A 19,199-nucleotide genomic window follows, 5' to 3' on the forward strand; every position below is an offset into this window, starting at 1 on the left:
TAGTTTGAAGGTATATTTTTTCCTTTTTTCCTTTTTAAAATTAAAAATAACTTACACATATAAATTAATTTATAATGAGGTTGAAAAGTAAAAATTTATAATTAGCATTTTATAATGTTTAACAATTTTAAGAGTATTTTAACAAAAAAATGTATAACAATACTTATGGACCAAACACATGATCAACTTTTTTTTAGTTCAACACTTCTATTCAAACACCTAACTGTTTTTTAAAAAAAAAAGTTTCAGCACTTTTAAAAAATCATTGTTTTCAATCAATCCAAACATGCTCTTAGTATCCTAACTTATAACTTTTGACTTTAAAAGTTATTTTCACTTAAAACAAATACATTAAAATTATTTTTATATTACTGAGACATTACAAAAATGCTTTAAAACTTTTCTTTTTTTAAAACTTACATACTTTTCTTTAAACTCTGAAAGATAAAATAGGTCTTTAAAATGGGAAAAAGAAGTTAAAAAATAAAAAAGGAAAAAGTAGTGGTTGGGGAGAAAGGGGAGCGCAGCTTTCAGCATTAGGGCAACGAAAAAAATTCTTTCAGTCATTTGGTTGAACAGTTTGATGATGAAATATAGACTTGTAATTTCCTTGTTCCTTCGTGGTCATCTCACTCCCAATTTGCCATCTTTTCTTCTTCGATCCACCAGTGGTGTTTTCGTTCCCCATGCTAGTTTCCTACATGGTGCTCTCTCAAGGTCTACTTCTGGAATCAGGTTCTCTACTTTTACTTCCTCAAGCAATTCACATGATGGCAGTGATTATGAACATGAAGATACTACTGATACTGACCCTTCACTAGATTATAACGAACTATATTCTGATTTTTCCAAAGAAGATGTTGAAACAATTGAAGCCATTTTCAAACAACCCGGAACCCATGTGCATAACAAACTTGAGCAATGTGGTGTAAGGCCCACACGCAATCTAGTTACTGTCATTCTTTCTCGTGCACGAAATAATTGGGAAGTTGCATTCACTTTCTTCATATGGGCCAGTAAACAAACAGGTTATGTGCACTCTGTGCGTCAATACCATTCTATGATATCTATACTTGGAAAAATGAGGAAGTTTGACACTGCATGGTCACTCATTGAGGAAATGAGAGGTGGTAAAGATAGACCATCTCTTGTGAATCCTCAGACACTCTTGATCATGATAAGGAAATACTGTGCTGTACATGACGTCGGAAAATCTATCAGTACTTTTTATGCATTTAAACGGTTTAATTTAGATATTGGAATGGAAGAATTTCAAGACCTTTTGTCTGCCCTTGCTCGCTACAAAAATGTAAAAGATGCCGAGCACTTGCTTTTTTGCAATAAGAATGTTTTCCCGTTGAATACCAAGAGTTTGAATATCATTCTCAATGGATGGTGTCTTGCCCTTGATGATTTAAGTGAGGGAAAGAGGATTTGGAGGTTGATGAAGGAAAAAAGGATTCCTCGTGATATTTTTTCGTATTGTAGTATCATGTCTTGCTATTCGAGGGCTGGTAGACTCAATGTTGTGCTTAAGCTTTTCGATGAGATGAAATTGTGTGGGGTTGCACCTGATGTTAAGGTTTATAATGCTGTCATTCATGCTCTTGCAAAAGGCAGGTTGGTTAAACAAGCTAGGAGTGTGATGAAGATGATGGAAGAGAATGATCTCGCTCCAAACGCTGTTACTTATAACTCATTAATCATGCCTCTCTGCAAAGCTCAATTACTAGATGAAGCTCAAGAGATCTTCAATGAAATGATTCAACGAGGCATACATCCTACTGTCCGAACTTACCATGCATTGCTTCGTAGCCTGAGGACAGGGGAAGAGGTGTTCGAGCACTTGCAGAAGATGAACACGATGGGATGTATTCCAACTCATGACACTTATATAATGTTAATCCGGAAGTTTTGCCGATGGTGCCAACTTGATAATGTTTTCATGTTGTGGGATAAGATGAGCAAGATCGGCTTGGACCATGATCGAAGTTCATATATAGTGCTGATACATGGACTCTTTTTGAATGGGAAGCTGGAGCAGTCGTACAAATACTATCAAGAAATGAAGCAAAAAGGTTTACTGCCGGAGCCCAAGATAGATGAAATGCTTCAAGCTTGGGTGGCTGGCAGGAGAGATTCTCAAGAGAATAAAGTAACATGTCATCAGGAGAACAAAAAGGTGGTCAAATTTGAAAAAGCTGATAAAGAAAGGGATTTCCATAAAAAACCTGAAATGAGAAAAGTTATGAGAGAGCGTGGCTTTTCTTTCTGGGATCAATAGATTGAATGTTGATTATAAAATTACGGTTGGGAATCTGGCTCGGGTCACTGTACATACAGGTGCATGAGGTTTCTCTTCTTTTTGATTGTTTTAACAGAATATTCTTGGTTTATTTGGTCTACATACTGGAAATTCACTGCTAACACAATTTACTTCCATATATTTTTTTAAACTTTGATAGCAAGAAAGACTATTTGAATATTCACAGATGCTTTATTCCTTTTTAAAAAAAATAATTAAAGATTAAGACAAAAGTGATCAATATTCTTTATGCTTGTCCCTGAAGTATAAAATTGTCACGATCCGAGTCTACACCCTAGTTGTGACCGGCACTTAGAATCACGAATGACGCTTAGCGGACCCGTGGTACTGACATTTTGCTAATAACTTAACTGACATTTTATGAAGTGCAAGTGGAAGCTAAAACATAATTAACTGAAGGAAATACTTAACATATATCTGAATAAAATGCATGGAACTGAACAACTAATGTCTGAAGTGGAACCTCTACTAATTGGAATGAAAGAAGAAATAAGTTTGTCGGGACATGATCCCTAGCTACCTCAAAGAAAATAACTGTCCTTACATAAAACTTAGTTACTGACAACTCCATGAAGTTACCAAATGAAGTTGACTCATCAACTACTGACGGGAAAAACTGCAACCTGTCTAGCCACTAGTGTGAGAGCGAACATCTAAATCTACATCATAATAGGATGCTTTGCAGAGAAAAGTATGCAGCCAGTACGTGGAATGTGCTGAGTATATAAGGTGAGACTAAACATAATCATTTCGGGTGGCAACATGTAGTAAGAACTAATGAGTATTCAATAATCATAATCATAAATATAGTGATATAATGAAAGACATCCTAAAACCAGTGTATAAATATCATTTGAGAACTTGCTTTCAATTATATAACGGTTGTTTCTGTAGCCCTGAGTTGAAATTAGATCTAAACTATCGCATTTGAGAAGAACGCTGATGATAATTTAAGTTTATGAACATAATGTTACTTTTATGGGGAGTTTCTTACAATCGACATATACCATATGAGCTTATGTTGTCCAACTTATAATCCATTTGGAAGGGCTTTCCTATACCTTGTCAGGGTGTAGGACCTATCTATCTGATGTGGATCCACTAACTGAGCCTCTTGGGCTAAAGGAGTTGATCGACTAGTGATTTACTCAAAATTCTATAGTGGCACATAGTAATGGGTCTTGGGTTTTCTGAACTCACGACCTCTTAGTGTTAAATAATCCTCCCAAAATAATATACAAATACTGATATGCTCATAAATAGGTGAACTATCTATCTGTCTGTATCAAGTGTGTAACTAAGCTGAAAATCATATTTCAAATAATTTGTATGGAAACTGAAATTTGTATCATGCTAATTTCATGCTTAAAAATTATCGAGGTTAAAAAAAACCGTAGTCATGTTAGATTTTTTTTTTGATAACCGAGAAATCCATCTGTGACCCACCCTTTGGACCAATGAGATTGGTACAATGAGATTTATAAAAACTGAGTAATACGATCAAGAACAGGAGCTTATGATGAAATTTCATTAATTGAGTAGAATCCCTAACTTGGATTCTAGAAATTCTGTAAAAATCTTTGAAAGAACATATGACTTAGGCATGAGAGTGAAATGATACTCCCATTGAAGCCTTGCATACTTTAGTGACGAAACTTGATGAAAAACCTTGAAAGAAGAATCCTAACTTGGTGTTTCTTGTGAACTTTTTTAATTTAAAATAGTAATGTTGTATTCTTTAGCATTAAGGATATGTTGGTGACCTTCAAAAAACAGAGGGAACAAAAACAGAGAAAAAAATACTTGCAAGGATCCTAATAATTCTACAATCTGTTCTGTTTCCTCTAAATCTTTCTCTTTACACCAAAAATAAAAAGATACAATACAATTCCCTTTAACCTTCTCAATGGAATTGGACCTATCTTCAAAGTTTCTACTGTTTCTTTCTTTCCAAAATGTCCACCAAATGCAATATGGAATTATCCTCAACCATGCCTTCTGGCTCTTGCTCCCCCCTCTTCTTATCCAACTACTCCATAAGTCTGCAGTGTGCTCAGGCATGGTCCAATTCGTCTCTGTGAGACCAAGGAAGATGACCCTAGTTTGTGTTGTAAAGTTGCAATGCAAGAGTAGATGCTTGTTGGTCTCCTTTGCCTTCCCGCATAATAAACACCAAGGTACTATAATCTTTCCTTTTTTCTTCGATGCTTCATGTGTAAGGCAAGCCCTTCTTGCAACCAACCATGTAAAGCATTTTATCTTAGTTGGTGCTAAGGTTCTCCATACCTTTCTCCACAAACTCTGTTTATAGATGCTTTGCTAGGGGCTTTCCATGTTGTATGCCCTGCTAACAGTGAAAGCCCCATCTTTACTATGTTTCCATCTCAAAGAAGCAGGAGAATTGGTGGTGCCAGAGAATTTTTCTAACAGCTCTAGCAATTTGGCCACTCGCTTTACTTCCCAGTCATTCAAAAACCTTCTAAAGATCAGATTCCACCCTTGTGCTGTCCAACATTCATTGATATTTGCATCTGGATTACTACATTGTAAGAATATATCTGGAAAGGATTCTTATAGAGTGATTTGTTTGTTCCACGAGTCTGCCTAAGACTTAGTTTTCCTGCCATCTCCCACTTCAATGTACATATTAGCATCAAGTTTTTGCCATTAGTTTCTGATAATTCTCCAGATCCCCGCCCCATAGGCATCAACACTAACATTACTGCACCAAAGATTGTACTCACCATACTTGGATCTGATGACATCCTTCCATAAGGCTTGCCCCTCTTCATTATATCTCCATAACCACTTCATCAAAAGACTATTGTTTTGTTAACTCAAATCTCTAATACCCATAACCCCTTTGTCTCTACTGTTCAAGGTTATCTCCCATTTGACAAGGTTATAACCTTTAATTTTTTTGCATCCATGCCAAAGGAAGTTCCTCCTTAATCTGTCCAGTTTCTTCAAAACTTTGGTGGGTAATGGAAATAGTGACATGACATAATTAGGAAGGAAGTCTAGCACTGAATTGATGACTAACTCCTAGAGACAAATATTGAGCCTTCCATCTTTTTGAAATTGGTAACTATATATATATATATATATTTTTTTTTTTTTAAAAAAAAATTACACCATAACAGTGCAAAAGACTTCACAAAATCCCAACCAAGCTTAGGCTACTGCTTCACAAGGATCCTATCATATCAACTAGTGATTCAGCCTCCTCAGCATAGCTTTCTTTACACCAAAAATAAAACAAAAATATACAATTCATCTTGATTTTCTCCACAAAATTATATTTGTCTTCAAAAACTCTATAGTTCCTCTCCTTCCAAATGGTCCACCATATGCAAGCAGGGACAAGTTTCATCCAACTGCCCCATCATTCTAGTTCCAACATTTCAGCAAATCAACACTTGTTGCTGGCATTGACCATCTGATTCCTACCATATTCAAAAATAGTTGCCATAATTGTCCAGTAACGGGACAATGAATGAATAGATGGCTATTATTTTCCCCAGCAGCTCCACACAAAAAGCATCTAGAACACAGTTGGAATCCCCTTCTTTGAAGTTTATCATGTGTGAGACAAGCATTTCTTGCTACTAGCCAAGAAAAGCATACCACCTTAAAAGGAGCCTTCATCTTCCAAATGGATCTCCATGGCCACTGATTAGTTGACTGTCTGTGCCTAATCAAAATGTTATTAGCTAAGTTTACAGAATAAGTTCCTTTACTAGTGGGCTTCCATATAAGTGAATCTTCAGTGTCTTTGAACCCTTGGAATGATTCCAAGGTCTTGAAAAATTCAACAACTCTTTCCAACTCCCAATCATGCAGTAGTCTTCTAAAAGTAATATTCCATCCATGTACTCCTTTTGCTGATTCCAGGCTAATGTTTGGCATAGTGGCAATGCTAAAGAATTCAGGGAAGAGTTCCTTTAGAGGTCCATGTCCAAGCCAGTTATCACACCTAAAAAGGATTTTCCTACCATTGCCCACTCTTAGGCTAATTTTTCCAGCCATCAAAGACCAGAGGGATCTGATTGCTTTCCAGACTCCTACACCATGGGGGCTCACAACCACCTTTGAACACCACTGATCTTCTTGACCATACTTGTCATGAATGACATTTCTCCATAAAGCATATGTTTCAAGATTATACCTCCATAACCACTTCATTAGCAAACTTTGGTTGTGAGCATTTAGGTTCCTGATGCCAAGGCCACCATCTTTTCTGGATTTGATAAGAACATCCCAATTAACCAGGTGGAATGCTCTTTTTTTGTTGTGTCCTTGCCATATGAAATTCCTTCTGATCTTGTCAATTCTTTTCCTAACCTTGCTAGGTAAAGGAAAAAGAGACATGACATAAGTAGGAAGGGCATCCAAAACACTAATGACTAATATAACCCTACCACCTAGAGATAAGTATTGTCCCTTCCATATTGCAAGCCTCTTTTCAGACCTTTCTATGACACCAACTCCAAATCTGCAAGGCTTTACTTTTAGCACCCAAAGTTAGCCCCAAATAGGTAGTAGGTAGGGAACCCACCACACATCCCAGAATACCTGCAAGTGCTTGAATATTGTCCACTTTATTAACCGGGAATAAACTGCTCTTATGCCAGTTGATGTGAAGTCCGGAAACTGCCTCAAAAATCACCAGAATAGCTCTCAGATGTTTGACCTGATCAATATCAGCATCACAGAATACCAATGAATCATCTGCGTAAAGTAAATGGGTGCTCTCTATCCCACTGCTCTCCCTGTAACTTTGAAACCGTTCAGGGCTCCTAAGTCTTTTGTAATTTTAAATATCTGATTCAGTCCTTCCATAGCTATGAGAAAGAGGAAAGGAGAGAGAGGATCTCCTTGTCTCAATCCTCTCTCGGAAGAGAAGAAACCTTCAGGAGATCCATTTACCAGAATAGAAAATTTGACAGTCTTAATACAGAAGGCAATCCATCTAATCCACTTCATACCAAAACCCATGTCTTTTAGAACTTTTAGGAGGAAATTCCAATTAACATGATCATAAGCCTTCTCAATGTCAAGTTTGCAGAGAATACCAGGAGTCTGGTATTTGATTCTAGAATCCACACACTCATTGGCTATCTTTTTTTTTTTTTTTTTTGATGAAGTAAGAAGAATGTCATTAACAAAGCATCAAGCAGATGCACAGATTACAAAAGAAAGAAATATCAGCTCCCAAAAGGCAAAAAAAAGCTATCTAAACAGCTAACAACAGAGATCTATGGAGCTGATAAATTCTAGGAAAGAATCGACACTAAGTACAGGAGAGAGATTAACCCAACCAAAAAGAGTAATCAAACATCTTGCTTTAAAGGTAGAGATGGGAGTTGGGGTGCCATCAAAACATCTTTTGTTCCTCTCCGTCCATAAGCACCAATGCTATGGTATCAATGCATAGCATCCATGATTTGTCTGCCTTTAATAAAAGCCATTTGATGTCTATCCACCAGTTTATCAATCACTCTTGAGCCTTTCAGTGAGGAGCTTAGAGATAATTTTATACACACTCCCGATCAGACTTATAGGTATGAAATCTCTTTAAGACTTTTGGCACCAATTTTCTTGGTAATCAAGGCAACATAAGTTGCATTGAAACTCTTTTCAAAATAATCACTCGTATGAAAGTTTCTGATAGTGTCCATCACATCCTTTTTCACAATTTCCCAGCAGCATTGGAAAAATCCCATAGAGTATCCATCTGGGCCTGGAGCTTTGTCAGCAGCACATAACTTCAAGCATTCCAACACCTCTTGTTCTTCAAATTCGCTCTGCAACCAATCATTATCATCTTCAGTGATTATTGAGCCTTCTTGAAGGTTGAATAAAGGTCTCCAGTGTTCTGTCTCAGAGTACAAATTCTTATAGAAATCCACAATCTCTTCCTTGATTCTATCTGGATCAGTGATGGTCTCTCAATGAGCTTCTATGGTGTCAATGTGATTAAATCTTTTATGACAGTTGGCCATCCTTCGAAAAAATTTGGTATTCTTGTCTCCTTGTTTCAACCATAAGATTCTGGATTTCTGCCTCCAAGAAATTTCCTCATTTTTTGCCACCTCTTCATACTCCATTTTCAAGCTTGCTTTCAATAGTAATTCATCCTCTGATAGCAGTCTTTGCTCTTGTATGGTATCCAGGGAGCTAATCTGGTAAAGAATATCAGCTTTCTTAGCCTTTAGATTCCTCCCATTAGCAGTATTCCATTCCTTCAATTTATGTTTCAGGAATCTTAGTTTACAAGACAATATAATCAGGTCTTCCTTGTGCTTCACACGAATTCCACCATTTGCTAATCTCCTTTCTGTTTTCTCCACAATGCCATCCCAGACTGTATCCTTGTGTTTATTTCCTAAAGGCATATGCCTAAGTAAACTGTTGGCATACTTTCCACTTTGCATCCCAAGTTTTTGCTAGATTCAAAATGTTGGTCACCTCTTTGATTGGAAATAAATTGCTTTCCCCTAATTCACTTTTAGACCTGAGGAAGCTTCAAAAAACAGTAAGATTGTTTTGATAAATCTCATCTGGTCCTCCCAAGGTTCACAAAAACTGAAAGTATCATCTGCATAGAGCAAATGACAAATTTCTTTAACTTGTCCATTGCTACCCTCTATTTGAAAACCTTGATCCATCTGTTTTGTATTGCTATTCTCATCAAGTTGTCAAAGCCTTCCATTGCCAAAATAAACAGAAAGGGAGATAAGGGGGGTCACCCTGTCTAAGTCCCAGTCCCCTTCCTGAAGGGAAGAAGCCCACTGGTTCACCATTAACCAGAATAGAAAATAGGACAGTGCTGATGCACAAATTCATACAGCCTAGCCACTTTTCTCCAAAGCCCATTTGTCTGAGAATGTTCAGCAAGAACTTCCAATTCACATGATCATATGCCTTTTCAATGTCCAGTTTACACATTATACCAGGCTCAACACCTTTCAATCTTGAATCCACACATTCACTAGTTATAAGTGCAACTTCCATTATCTGTCTCCCTCCAATGAAGGCCATTTGATGCTTATTGAGCAACTTATCCACCACCTTTTCAGTCTCTCAGCTAGTATCTGTACTAACACTTTGTATATGCATGTGATTAGACTTATAGGTCTGAAGTCCTTCAATTCAGAAGCATCTGCTTTCTTGGGGATGAGAGCCACAAAAGTTGCATTGGAACTTCTCTCAGTCCTCTGATTATTTTAGAACTCATGTATCACACCTTTGATATCTTCTTTCATCACTTCCCAAACTATAAGATAAAAGGACTTGGGAAAACCATTGGGCCCAGGAGCTTTCTCCATCGCACAAAGTTTAATGCATTCTAGAATCTCCTCCTCCTCAATTTGTTCCTGTAACTCTTCCTTTTCATCCTCATTAATACAAGTAACCCCTGCCATTGTAATTATGGCCTCCAAACTTCTGTTTCCTTGTACAAATTTTCATAGAAACTCTTGATGGTCTCCTTTATGTCAGTGGGATCAGTGAGATTACTTCCCTCCACCTTCAAGGATTCTATGGTGTTGTACTTTTTGTGAGATGTTGCTGTTCTATGAAAAAACTTGGTGTTCTTGTCCTCATGTTTCAACTCTTGTATTCTGGATCTTTTTCTCCTCCTTATCTCTTCATTTTTGACAACTTCAAAAGACATTACCAAATTTGTTTTTTTTTTTTTGCATTAATTCATCATCTGTAAGTAGTCTTTTCTCCTGAAGGATCTCCCATTTGGACAATTGATCAAGGTTCTCTTCCTTTTGTTGTTTCCAGTTGCTCCTATTATTCTTGCTACATTCCTTCAGTTTCCTTTTTAGAAGTTTCATCTTTTCAGCTAAGACAAACCCAGCTGTACCAGTAACTACAAATGATGACCACCAAAAACTCACTTTCTCCTTCAAGCCTTCAATCCCCATCCTCCAGTTTTCAAATTTGAAGTAAGATTTCTTGAAGTTCATGTCTCCACAAGTCAGTAGAACTGGGTTATGACCAGATACCAACTTTGGAAGAGTTGATTGTTTAATGAGGGTGAAGAATTCCTCCCTTTGAGAGGAACACATAACTCTGTCAATCCTTAATGTAGTTGTATGATTCTCTCCTCTTCTCCAAGTGAAAGACCCTCCAAATAAAGAAGGGTCTATGAGCTCCACCTCCTCAGTACAATCAGAGAATTCTGACATAAACCCATTGATTGATGAACAATTTGTTCTTTCTGATGGATATTTAATGACATTAAAGTCACCACACTGCCCACGGCCCTTCACAGAGACTTCTCACGGCTCCCAATTCACACCAAAGATCCCTTCTGTCCATTCTTTTGCACTTAGCATAGACTTCTCATGGCTCCCAATTCACACCAACTTTTGGGAGAGAATGAGAGCGTAGAATAAGAGAGATTTGAGTGTTTAGTCTAATATGTTCCCCTATTTGGTGCTAAAACGCCGTGGTTTAGGCTTAGGAAGAATAGGGATAAGACAGAAATAACCTCAGGAAACTTCTGTCAGATCATTCCATGAGGACCATCCACGGCTCGTGGAATGATCCACGACCCCTGGACTCCCTCTGTGGAACTCAGACGATTCTGTCAACTTTCAGGTTCTCATCCATGAGTCCATTCCACTGACCATGGAATGATTCACAAGTCGTGAAGTGTTTTTGTGGAAACTTGGTTCATAAATCTCACAGTAGGTTGGACCAGGTCTGGATCAGAGTAGTAGGCTTGCCTCTCCAGCTTTGGTCACAAAAAGTTTTCCGCGAAATCGGAAACTTGTGTGGTGGCTGGATCAGAACGGAAGAAGAAACAGAGCTGCGAAACCATCTTAAATGGGCTAGGATGAAGGTGAGAGGGGACAGCGACTCAGTTCCGAAGTCAGTTGAACTGGTCCATGAAGGTTTAACCTTCAAAGTTACAATCTGGGTAGAGATGCCGGTGAAGGTGGTCGCCGATGGTCATAGCAAAATACCCCTAAAGACCCAGCGGTCTGATGAAGGGACTGTTGGTATTCAAGATGAAAGCCTTTTAGGCTTTACAGAGGTGACAGGGCACGTGGGCTCGTCTTTCGATCCTAAGATTTTGAATTGGCCAGCTGTCTCGGCACGTGCCAAGGCACGCGTGGTTGAGGTCCCACTTCCCACCACATTAAAGAAGACTGATGCTGCAGTTAAAAAGAAAAATTTGGGCCCAGATTTGCAGGCCCAATTTGTTTCAATTGGGCTAGTAAGTAAGCCCTCCTCTTTTTTATTTGACCCAATCTCAGCCGAGCTTGAGGCTAATAATTCCAACTCCTACATAACGCTGAACTGCGGAGAAGGAGAAGAGGCAGAACATAATCGGGAGGAAACTGAAGAAGAATACTTTCCTGAAAACAGTAAAGAAGAGGAAGTGAGGGTAACTGAAAACCCCCAAACCCTAGAAGATAGTGCCATGCAAGTTACTGCTATATTGAGAAGTGAAGATAACATCTCCGGGTTGACAACAATTGAAGACGCAGTACCTTTAAATCAGCATAGCCCAGGGGAAGGGGAGGATTCGGATTTTGATATTCCTATATGGATTCATTAGAACATCATCAAATTCACCAAAGAATTTGGTGTCGACATCAAGGGGTGCAAAGAGGAAGCAACAATGTTATTCATGAAGATAGACAACATGTGACAAAAAAAATTGAACAAGGAAGAAAAGAACAGGAGAATGACCCGGCAGCAAAGGGAACCAACGAATTGAAGAGCCTCGAGTGCGGAAGTAATTTCAGAAGCAATGGGGGGTTACAATATTAATTGTGATCAATGACAGTCTCCATAGTATCATGGAATGTGAGGGGCCTGAATCAGGCAAGCAAGAGGTGTATCATAAAAAATTTAATTCATGAATGGAAAGCTGATGTTTATTGCTTTCAAGAGACAAAAATTCAAGGAGATATCAAGAATTTGGTTAAAGATTTGTGGGTGAACAGAGGGGTCAGATTTTGTCAGCTGGAAGCTAGTGGGACAAGGGGAGGTGTTTTAATCCTCTGGGATGAGAAAGTTTGGACAGGAGAAGTAAGTAGTCTGGGGGCCTATTCCCTAACCTGTAAGTTTACAGGGAAGAACCGCGACTTCACTTGGTGTCTTACAGGCATCTATGCTCCAAACAACAGAGTAGAAAGGGAAGAAGTATGGTGGGAGTTAGGCTCAGCCAGAGGACTTTTTGATGGGCCTTGGGTAGTATGTGGGAACTTTAACACTGTCAGATTCCCTCAGACAAGAGAAACTGCTCTAGATTCACAAGAGCAATGTATGATCTGTCTGATTTCATTGAGGATATGAGCCTACAAGATCCACATTTGATAGGGGCAAATACACTTGGAGGAAGGGGGAGAGACATGATGTTGCTGCCAGGCTTGATAGGTTTTTATTTTCTGAAGAATGGAATGAAGAATTTAAGAACATTAAGCACACAACCTTACACAAGGTGACCTCTGATCACACACCTATATTGCTCCAAAGTGGGAACTGGGAACCTAGAAGATCTTATTTCATATTTGAAAATTGGTGGCTGCAAACAAAAGGGTTCCTGGATAGAGTTAAGATGTGGTGGGACTCTATATTCTGTGAAAGGAGGCCGGATTTTATCTTAGCTTTCAAATTGAGAGCCCTAAAAGATAAATTGAAGGAATGGACTAAGACTTCCTATGGGAACTTAGCAATGCAAAAACAGAGCATCCTTGCTAAGCTGGCAGAATTGGAGGAAATTCAGGATCAAAGAGCACTAACAGAAGATGAGACACTCTCAAAGGCAGAACTCTTTGTTGACTTTGAAAACATAGCTAAATGTGAGGAAATATCTTAGAGACAAAGATCAAGGGTTAACTGGCTGAAACAGGGTGACAACAACACCAAGTTTTTCCACAGATCAGCAAATGCTCATAGAAGATATAACAATATTGATGAACTAATGGTGGATGGGAAAGCAACCAAAAATCCAGAAGCTATAAAGAAGGAGATTGTGGAGTTCTATCAAAGATTATATACTGAGACTGAGTCATGGAGACCTGCTGGTGGATGCAGGGCAAACCACAGAGTTACTCTTGAAGACAACCAAATGCTACAAAAGGAATTTGAGGAACAGGAGATATGGGAATGTGTGAAACTTTGTGTTGGAGACAAAGCTCCTGGCCCTGATGGATATACCATGGCTTTTTATGTCCATTGCTGGGAAGTAATAAAGGGGGAAGTAATTAGTACCATCAGGAATTTCCATGAAAGATGTGTTTTTGAAAAAAGCTTCAACTCTACCTATGTGGCTTTGATTCCTAAAAAGATGGGTGCTAAAGAGCTCACGCATTTTAGACCTATCAGTTTGATCAGTAGTGTTTACAAGATCATCTCTAAGGTGCTTACAGATAGGCTAAAAAATGTTATACACAAATTGGTGGACACTCAACAACTGGCTTTCATCAAAGGAAGGCAAATAATGGATGCCATCCTCATGGCAAATGAACTAGTGGACTCTAGAGTCAGAAGCAATATACCTGGCATTCTATGCAAGCTAGATATACAAAAAACCTATGACCACTTCAACTGGAATTTTTTGTTGGAGACCCTCTCCAAAAGAGGATTTGGAGGCAGATGGATAAGATGGATGAAGTTCTGCATAAGCACAGTCAAATTCTCTGTCTTTATCAATGGCTCCCCTACATGATTCTTCTCCTCACAGAGAGGCCTAAGGCAAGGAGACCCACTCTCCTTTTCTCTTCATCAATGCCTACTTATATGATGTCCCTTTTCCCTATCCCTGTTGGGGTCATTGAGAGATTGGATGTTCTAAGAAGAAATTTTCTCTGGGAAGGAAACAGTGAAACCAAGAAATTCCACCTGGTAAAATGGGATGCACTGATTGGGAGTAAACAAAAAGGGGGTATGGGGGTGAGGAACTTAAAATCTCAGAACCAATGTCTTATGATGAAATGGCTCTGGAGATTTGCTTCTAGTGAGTTAGCTCTCTGGAAAGAAGTAATCCAGCTGAAGTATGAAATGGCAGATCATTGGACCACCAAAATGGTCACTGATACTTATGGAATCAATCTTTGGAGGTCCATCAGAAACCTGTTGCCAAAGCTTAGAGAAAATTGCAGCATAAGAACAGAAGATGGCAGGAAGGTTCTTTTCTGGGAAGACAAATGGATAGATCAAGCCCCCCTAAGGGATACCTTCAATGATATTTACACCCTAAACCAACAACAAAGGGCCACTGTGGCTGAAGTTTGTTCAAATCAGGGATGGAATTTGAGCTTTAGAAGACCTAATGACTGAGAGATTTTGAGGTTAGTTGAGTTCTACAGAAAATTGGAGCAATTCAAAGGAACTTCAACTGACCAAGATAGATTGGAGTGGAAGGGCCACAATCAAGGTAGATTCAGTGTGAAAGGGGCCTATAAAAAATTAAACCCTTATGATAATCAGACCTTGAAGATCTGGAGCAGTTATGCTAACATTTCATACCATAAGGATAGGTGGAAAATTATACCAACTTGCATCTGGTGGGCTGCTTGGACAGAAAGAAACCTCAGGTGCCATCAGAACTAGAGCAACAATATCCAGAAGATGAAGATGAAGTGCTTAGTTTTGTTTCTATTTTTGGTGTAAATTAGAGTATATGGAAGATCTAGAATCAATTATGGATGTCTTAAAATCTTTGTAAATTTTTGTTAAAAGGGTTGAAGATCTTCTGGATACTCCACCTTAATTGTAATTAGGAAACCTGTAACTTGTTGTGGCAGGTTTCTGATTTTTTGGAAATAGAATACAAGTTGTTACCTTCTCAAAAAAAAAAAAAAAGAGCCCTGGGCAATGCCAGAACATACTGCTGATCTTTTGAGCTGCTGAATGAGGAGGGGGGGGGGGGGGCAAGACCCAAAAAAGAAGGTCTATAGTACCTACTTGTGTCTGGTGGGATATTTGGAGAGAAAGAAACCTTAGGTGTCATGAGAATATTACTAACACTATTCAGAAAGTTAAAGAAAATTGCATTAACATGTTATTTTTTTGGTGTAAAGAAGATGGTATAGAAGAAGTAGAACAGTTGGTAGATTTCCTAGGATCTATGTAATTATGGATGTATGGATGTAGCTTGTAACTTTTTGGAGGTAGCCAGCATACCCTTAATGCTGAAGAATACAACTTTAACTTTATCAAAAAAAAGAAAAAGAATTGATCTTAATATCTATGTTCAATTAGAAATCATCGGGTTCAGGCCTAAATGCATATGGAGAATGGTTCAGATTTTTACATAGAAGTTGCAAGGTGTTACAAAAGTGGGTCCATTTGTTCCTGAATAGCTTCTTTCAAAAAGGCTTCTGCTTCCTCGGTAAATGTCTTGGTAGAAGATATGATTTCTTGGAACTGAGGTTTATTAGTTCTTAAGTAAGTACGTAGCTCAACAAGAAGTTTCCTTACCTGTCCAACTTCTGATGAATCAAGATGGCCGTTTGTATAGATACAACAAGTTGCTTCTTTCCTAAAGAAAAGGACTCAGTTTGCTCCTCCCTTCCTGTACTGCATGTACCTTTGCATAAACCCACAAAAGTTGTACAGAACACAACAAGTGTATGAGGGCTCAGACGAAGTTACTGGACTTGGATGTTTGAGGGATCCCAACTGTCACCTTCCAAGAGAACAACAGAGGTATGGTGGTTGGGTAGAGAGAGAGATGGCAGACCTCGTAGTTGTTCCTACTTGACTGCCAAAAGATTCTTGAAAGTGAATCGAGTAATATAAGCCACTACACTTGGATTCTCTTGGGTTTTCTGTGAGTCTTTCAAACTCGTTACTTCTGCATTTATTTTCTAAAAGATGTGCGTATTTTTACCCTTTTTAGCTGTTGTTTTTGATCTCTGCTTTGAACTTTGATCTTGAGCTTTTATCCTAATAGTTGAATTCAGTATTTCAAGTTTGTAGGTGTGAAGTACCACTACACCCGCTCTTTTTAAAAATAAATAAAAAAATTGGTGTGGATTTAGTGTGTGTGTATATATATATATAGAAGGTTTTACTTTTATAAGTTTGAGGCAAAGGCAAGGGGTATATTATCCACTGCACGTAATATCGATTCACCCATTGTTTGATCTTTTGTTTTTCCTCCTTTATGTTAAGGGTTTGACAGAATCCAGTTACATATTTGTGTTGCTTATGGATGTGACTATTGGTTTTGAGAATCCCTTTATAGTTGTTTGTAAGGCACACACAATCTAATTTAACAGAATCGGAGGTAAGTTGACAGAGCAATGCGAAAGGATTACTAGACTGATTCCAAATTACAAGTCAGTCAACTATGAATTACAATCCAACGAATTAAAGAAAAAAAATTGAAAATACCTCAATCAGTCTCCTTCCATTCAATTGTAATTCCTGGATTGCAAAGGCAGAAAAGAATTAGAGTTGGGAGAGAAGGGAAAAGAATGAGAAAGAGGAGAGAATTTTGAGAGAGAAGGGATACAAGAACTGTCAAAAACATGAGCTGCAACTGAAAGTTTGACTCCCTTGATGGTGGAAGGAAGACAAAATCATAACTGTGTATGTAATCTAAGAATTTAAATCTCAGCTGCTGGATGTGTTCTTCAGTTTTTTTTTAAAAAACGTCGGAGTTAAATTGGACCTTTCCCCTTATAAACGACACAATTCCCTTTCTATTAATTACTAACTGCAGTTAATGACCATTTAAATTGCTTACACCTAACATTGTTCAATCAATGTTGGTTCTTCTTATTGTTAAAAATGAAATTCGTCCTTTATGTGTTTCCTTTCTTATCTGGTTTCCTACTACTTTATTTAGGGAGTGTACAGTGGTCAATATGTGTGGAATACTAATGTGGATACTTGGTTGAATTGTCAAGTTGTGTGCAAGTTAGCCTAGTGCCATGTTATTGAAAAAGAAATGAGAAGGGTGTGAATTAGAATTGCAATCACTTGACAATGGGTTCGGCCGTGTTGAGTCCGCAACCCCTTGCCTTGTTTACAAATTTTCCTATGGCGATGGATGGTTCTAATGAATAAGTAATAGTTTTTCCTTGGCTTTTATATTATCCTTTTGACAATTGTCAATGTGAAAATACATACAATGTCACCTATATATTTTGGCAAGTATTGTTTCAAGTTTTTTTTCTTTCTAATATTGCCTTTTTTTCTAGCAGGTCTCGGGGTTCTCATGAGTTAAAGTGAAGAGGAGATGCAGTGAATGACTTGTCTATAGAGGTACTAAGAGTAATAACTTTCTTGCATTACATGGTGGGGTTTGTGTTTTTTCCTGTAACTAGTGCAAGAAAATTTATTTTGGTTGATAAGCCAATATGGTGAGTAACTGTTTGCTTAGATTGGGCAATGCGTTTAAGCTGGGACTCCAGAATCCATTTTGGGGGCAGAAAGCAGGCTTGGAGATTATGTAGAAATTTCGGTTGCCCAACAGAGAATGTGGTTTCGCAATTCGAAATTCTTCTATTCTGTGGCATCTGCAGGATGAACTGACTTGCATGTGCTTGAAGCGCCTGCAACTTTAGCAGCAGCAAAGGCAAATTTGTTTGTAATAGACCAGAGAAAGAACTTTTCAATAGTTGGTGCCCTTTCTCGTGCATTTGCTATACCATCATTATCAGGGCCTGCATTTTAGGTCTGCGGCGCGGCTATCTCATTGATCTGCTGATATCTGAGCCTAATCAAGGTTCATTAGACATTGATTGTCAGAAAGCAGTTACAGCTATTTGCAGTTCAATAATTTTTCTATGTTCCTCAAGTATAATGACCTCAAGGCATCACACATCTGCTGGCACTGCCCCTCATCTGTCCTTTGTTAAATCTATCTGTGAGGTACAGCTTGGAATTTCAGCAGATACTTCTGAAGAGTATGTTTCCTGAACTTTGATGTTCTTATTAACTAAATCAAGTTACAATTGCTGCAGCATTATCTTGTATAAATGACACGTAATTGGTTTAGTGTTATTGAATTTCTCTGATTTATAAAAGAATAACAAATATCAAGTTTTTGTACAAAAATTTGCAGCCTCTAATTTAGAGGAGAAGGGTAGTGAAGAGGGCCCCTTCTCAAACCCTGTGCTGCTGGCCTTCGGAAATTTTGCAGTTATCAAAAACAAGTTCGCACTAGCTGCTGTCATATAAATCACTACATATAATGTGCTGAATTTCTGAAGTTGATGATCCCTCTCTTGCTGTATTTTAAAAGTGCCTAGCTAATGTAGGGGGGGAATGAAATTTGCTATTAGTTGGAGATTTCCATTAAGGCCTAATTTGCATGTGTAGAACTGAATTGATGATTCCATGGTTTCATTTATCACTTTTCTGATCACTGGAAAATTATTTAGTGTAATAGCTAGGTATTTTCTAAAAGTGATTGACAGCTCAACTCATTATGTAGCTCACTTTTGGTATTGTTATCTTTCTGTTACTAGTAGTCTTGTGATTTGTGAGTATTCTCAACTTCCCCCTGCAGTCATGGCAAAATAGCCTTCACTTTTCTGTTTCTAAGGTCAAGTGTTCAATTACAGTGTCATGTTTTTTCTGCTGGTCAGGCCCCCCTGAGGAACACAGGCTTACTTGCTTGCATACACCCTCCGTTGCATTTGATTGACAGGAAAGCTAGGAGGATAAGTGATTTTTAATTTATTGGCTCTTCGTGCTTTTCAATCAAGTGACTAACAGGAAAGTTCTAGACTGCATTTGGTATCTTTCCCACAGAAAAGGTCTCCCAGAAAGTAAACTTTCAAAACTAAGGAGGAGAAAGAGAAAAATTGTAGACTAACTACTCACTGTATTTGTATTTAATTATGTGATTTTTAATTTATTGGCTCTTCGTGTTTTTAATTAA

The 19,199-nt window shown here is 38.1% G+C and overlaps 2 protein-coding genes across 5 annotated transcripts; one reads left to right on the top strand and one right to left on the bottom strand.

Moving 5' to 3' along the window:
• The first annotated feature begins 494 nt into the window (after positions 1 to 494).
• On the top strand, positions 495 to 19,199 carry LOC102600932 (pentatricopeptide repeat-containing protein At5g15010, mitochondrial-like). Of its 4 annotated transcripts, none has more exons than XM_015310752.1 (3): positions 495 to 2,343; positions 17,515 to 18,219; positions 18,378 to 19,199. In XM_015310752.1, the coding sequence occupies exon 1, from the start codon at positions 584 to 586 to the stop codon at positions 2,282 to 2,284; it is 1,701 nt and encodes a 566-aa protein (XP_015166238.1). In that variant the 5' UTR covers positions 495 to 583; the 3' UTR covers positions 2,285 to 2,343; positions 17,515 to 18,219; positions 18,378 to 19,199. The 4 variants fall into 4 exon arrangements, with proteins under 4 accessions (XP_015166238.1, XP_015166237.1, XP_015166239.1 ...); XM_015310751.1 differs by having other exon boundaries at positions 18,904 to 19,199; XM_015310753.1 differs by having other exon boundaries at positions 17,515 to 17,575; positions 17,694 to 19,199.
• Positions 7,885 to 8,724, bottom strand: LOC107061470 (uncharacterized). Its single transcript, XM_015310749.1, has 2 exons — positions 8,322 to 8,724; positions 7,885 to 8,258 (listed from the first exon to the last, which is right to left on the bottom strand). The coding sequence occupies exons 1-2, from the start codon at positions 8,722 to 8,724 to the stop codon at positions 7,885 to 7,887; spliced, it is 777 nt and encodes a 258-aa protein (XP_015166235.1).

Source organism: Solanum tuberosum, unplaced genomic scaffold, assembly GCF_000226075.1.
Source record: "Solanum tuberosum cultivar DM 1-3 516 R44 unplaced genomic scaffold, SolTub_3.0 scf00138, whole genome shotgun sequence".
Classification (NCBI taxonomy): Eukaryota; Viridiplantae; Streptophyta; class Magnoliopsida; order Solanales; family Solanaceae; genus Solanum; species Solanum tuberosum.

Excerpts from the sequence above, each read along its gene's own strand:
- LOC102600932 (XM_006352001.2), top strand. The coding sequence starts at position 584 with ATGATGAAATATAGACTTGTAATTTCCTTGTTCCTTCGTGGTCATCTC.
- LOC107061470 (XM_015310749.1), bottom strand. The coding sequence starts at position 8,724 with ATGCCTTTAGGAAATAAACACAAGGATACAGTCTGGGATGGCATTGTG. Across the intron at positions 8,259-8,321 it reads TTTTCGAAGGATGGCCAACT|ATAGAATCAAGGAAGAGATT; the intron begins GTCATAAAAGAT and ends TCACTGATCCAG.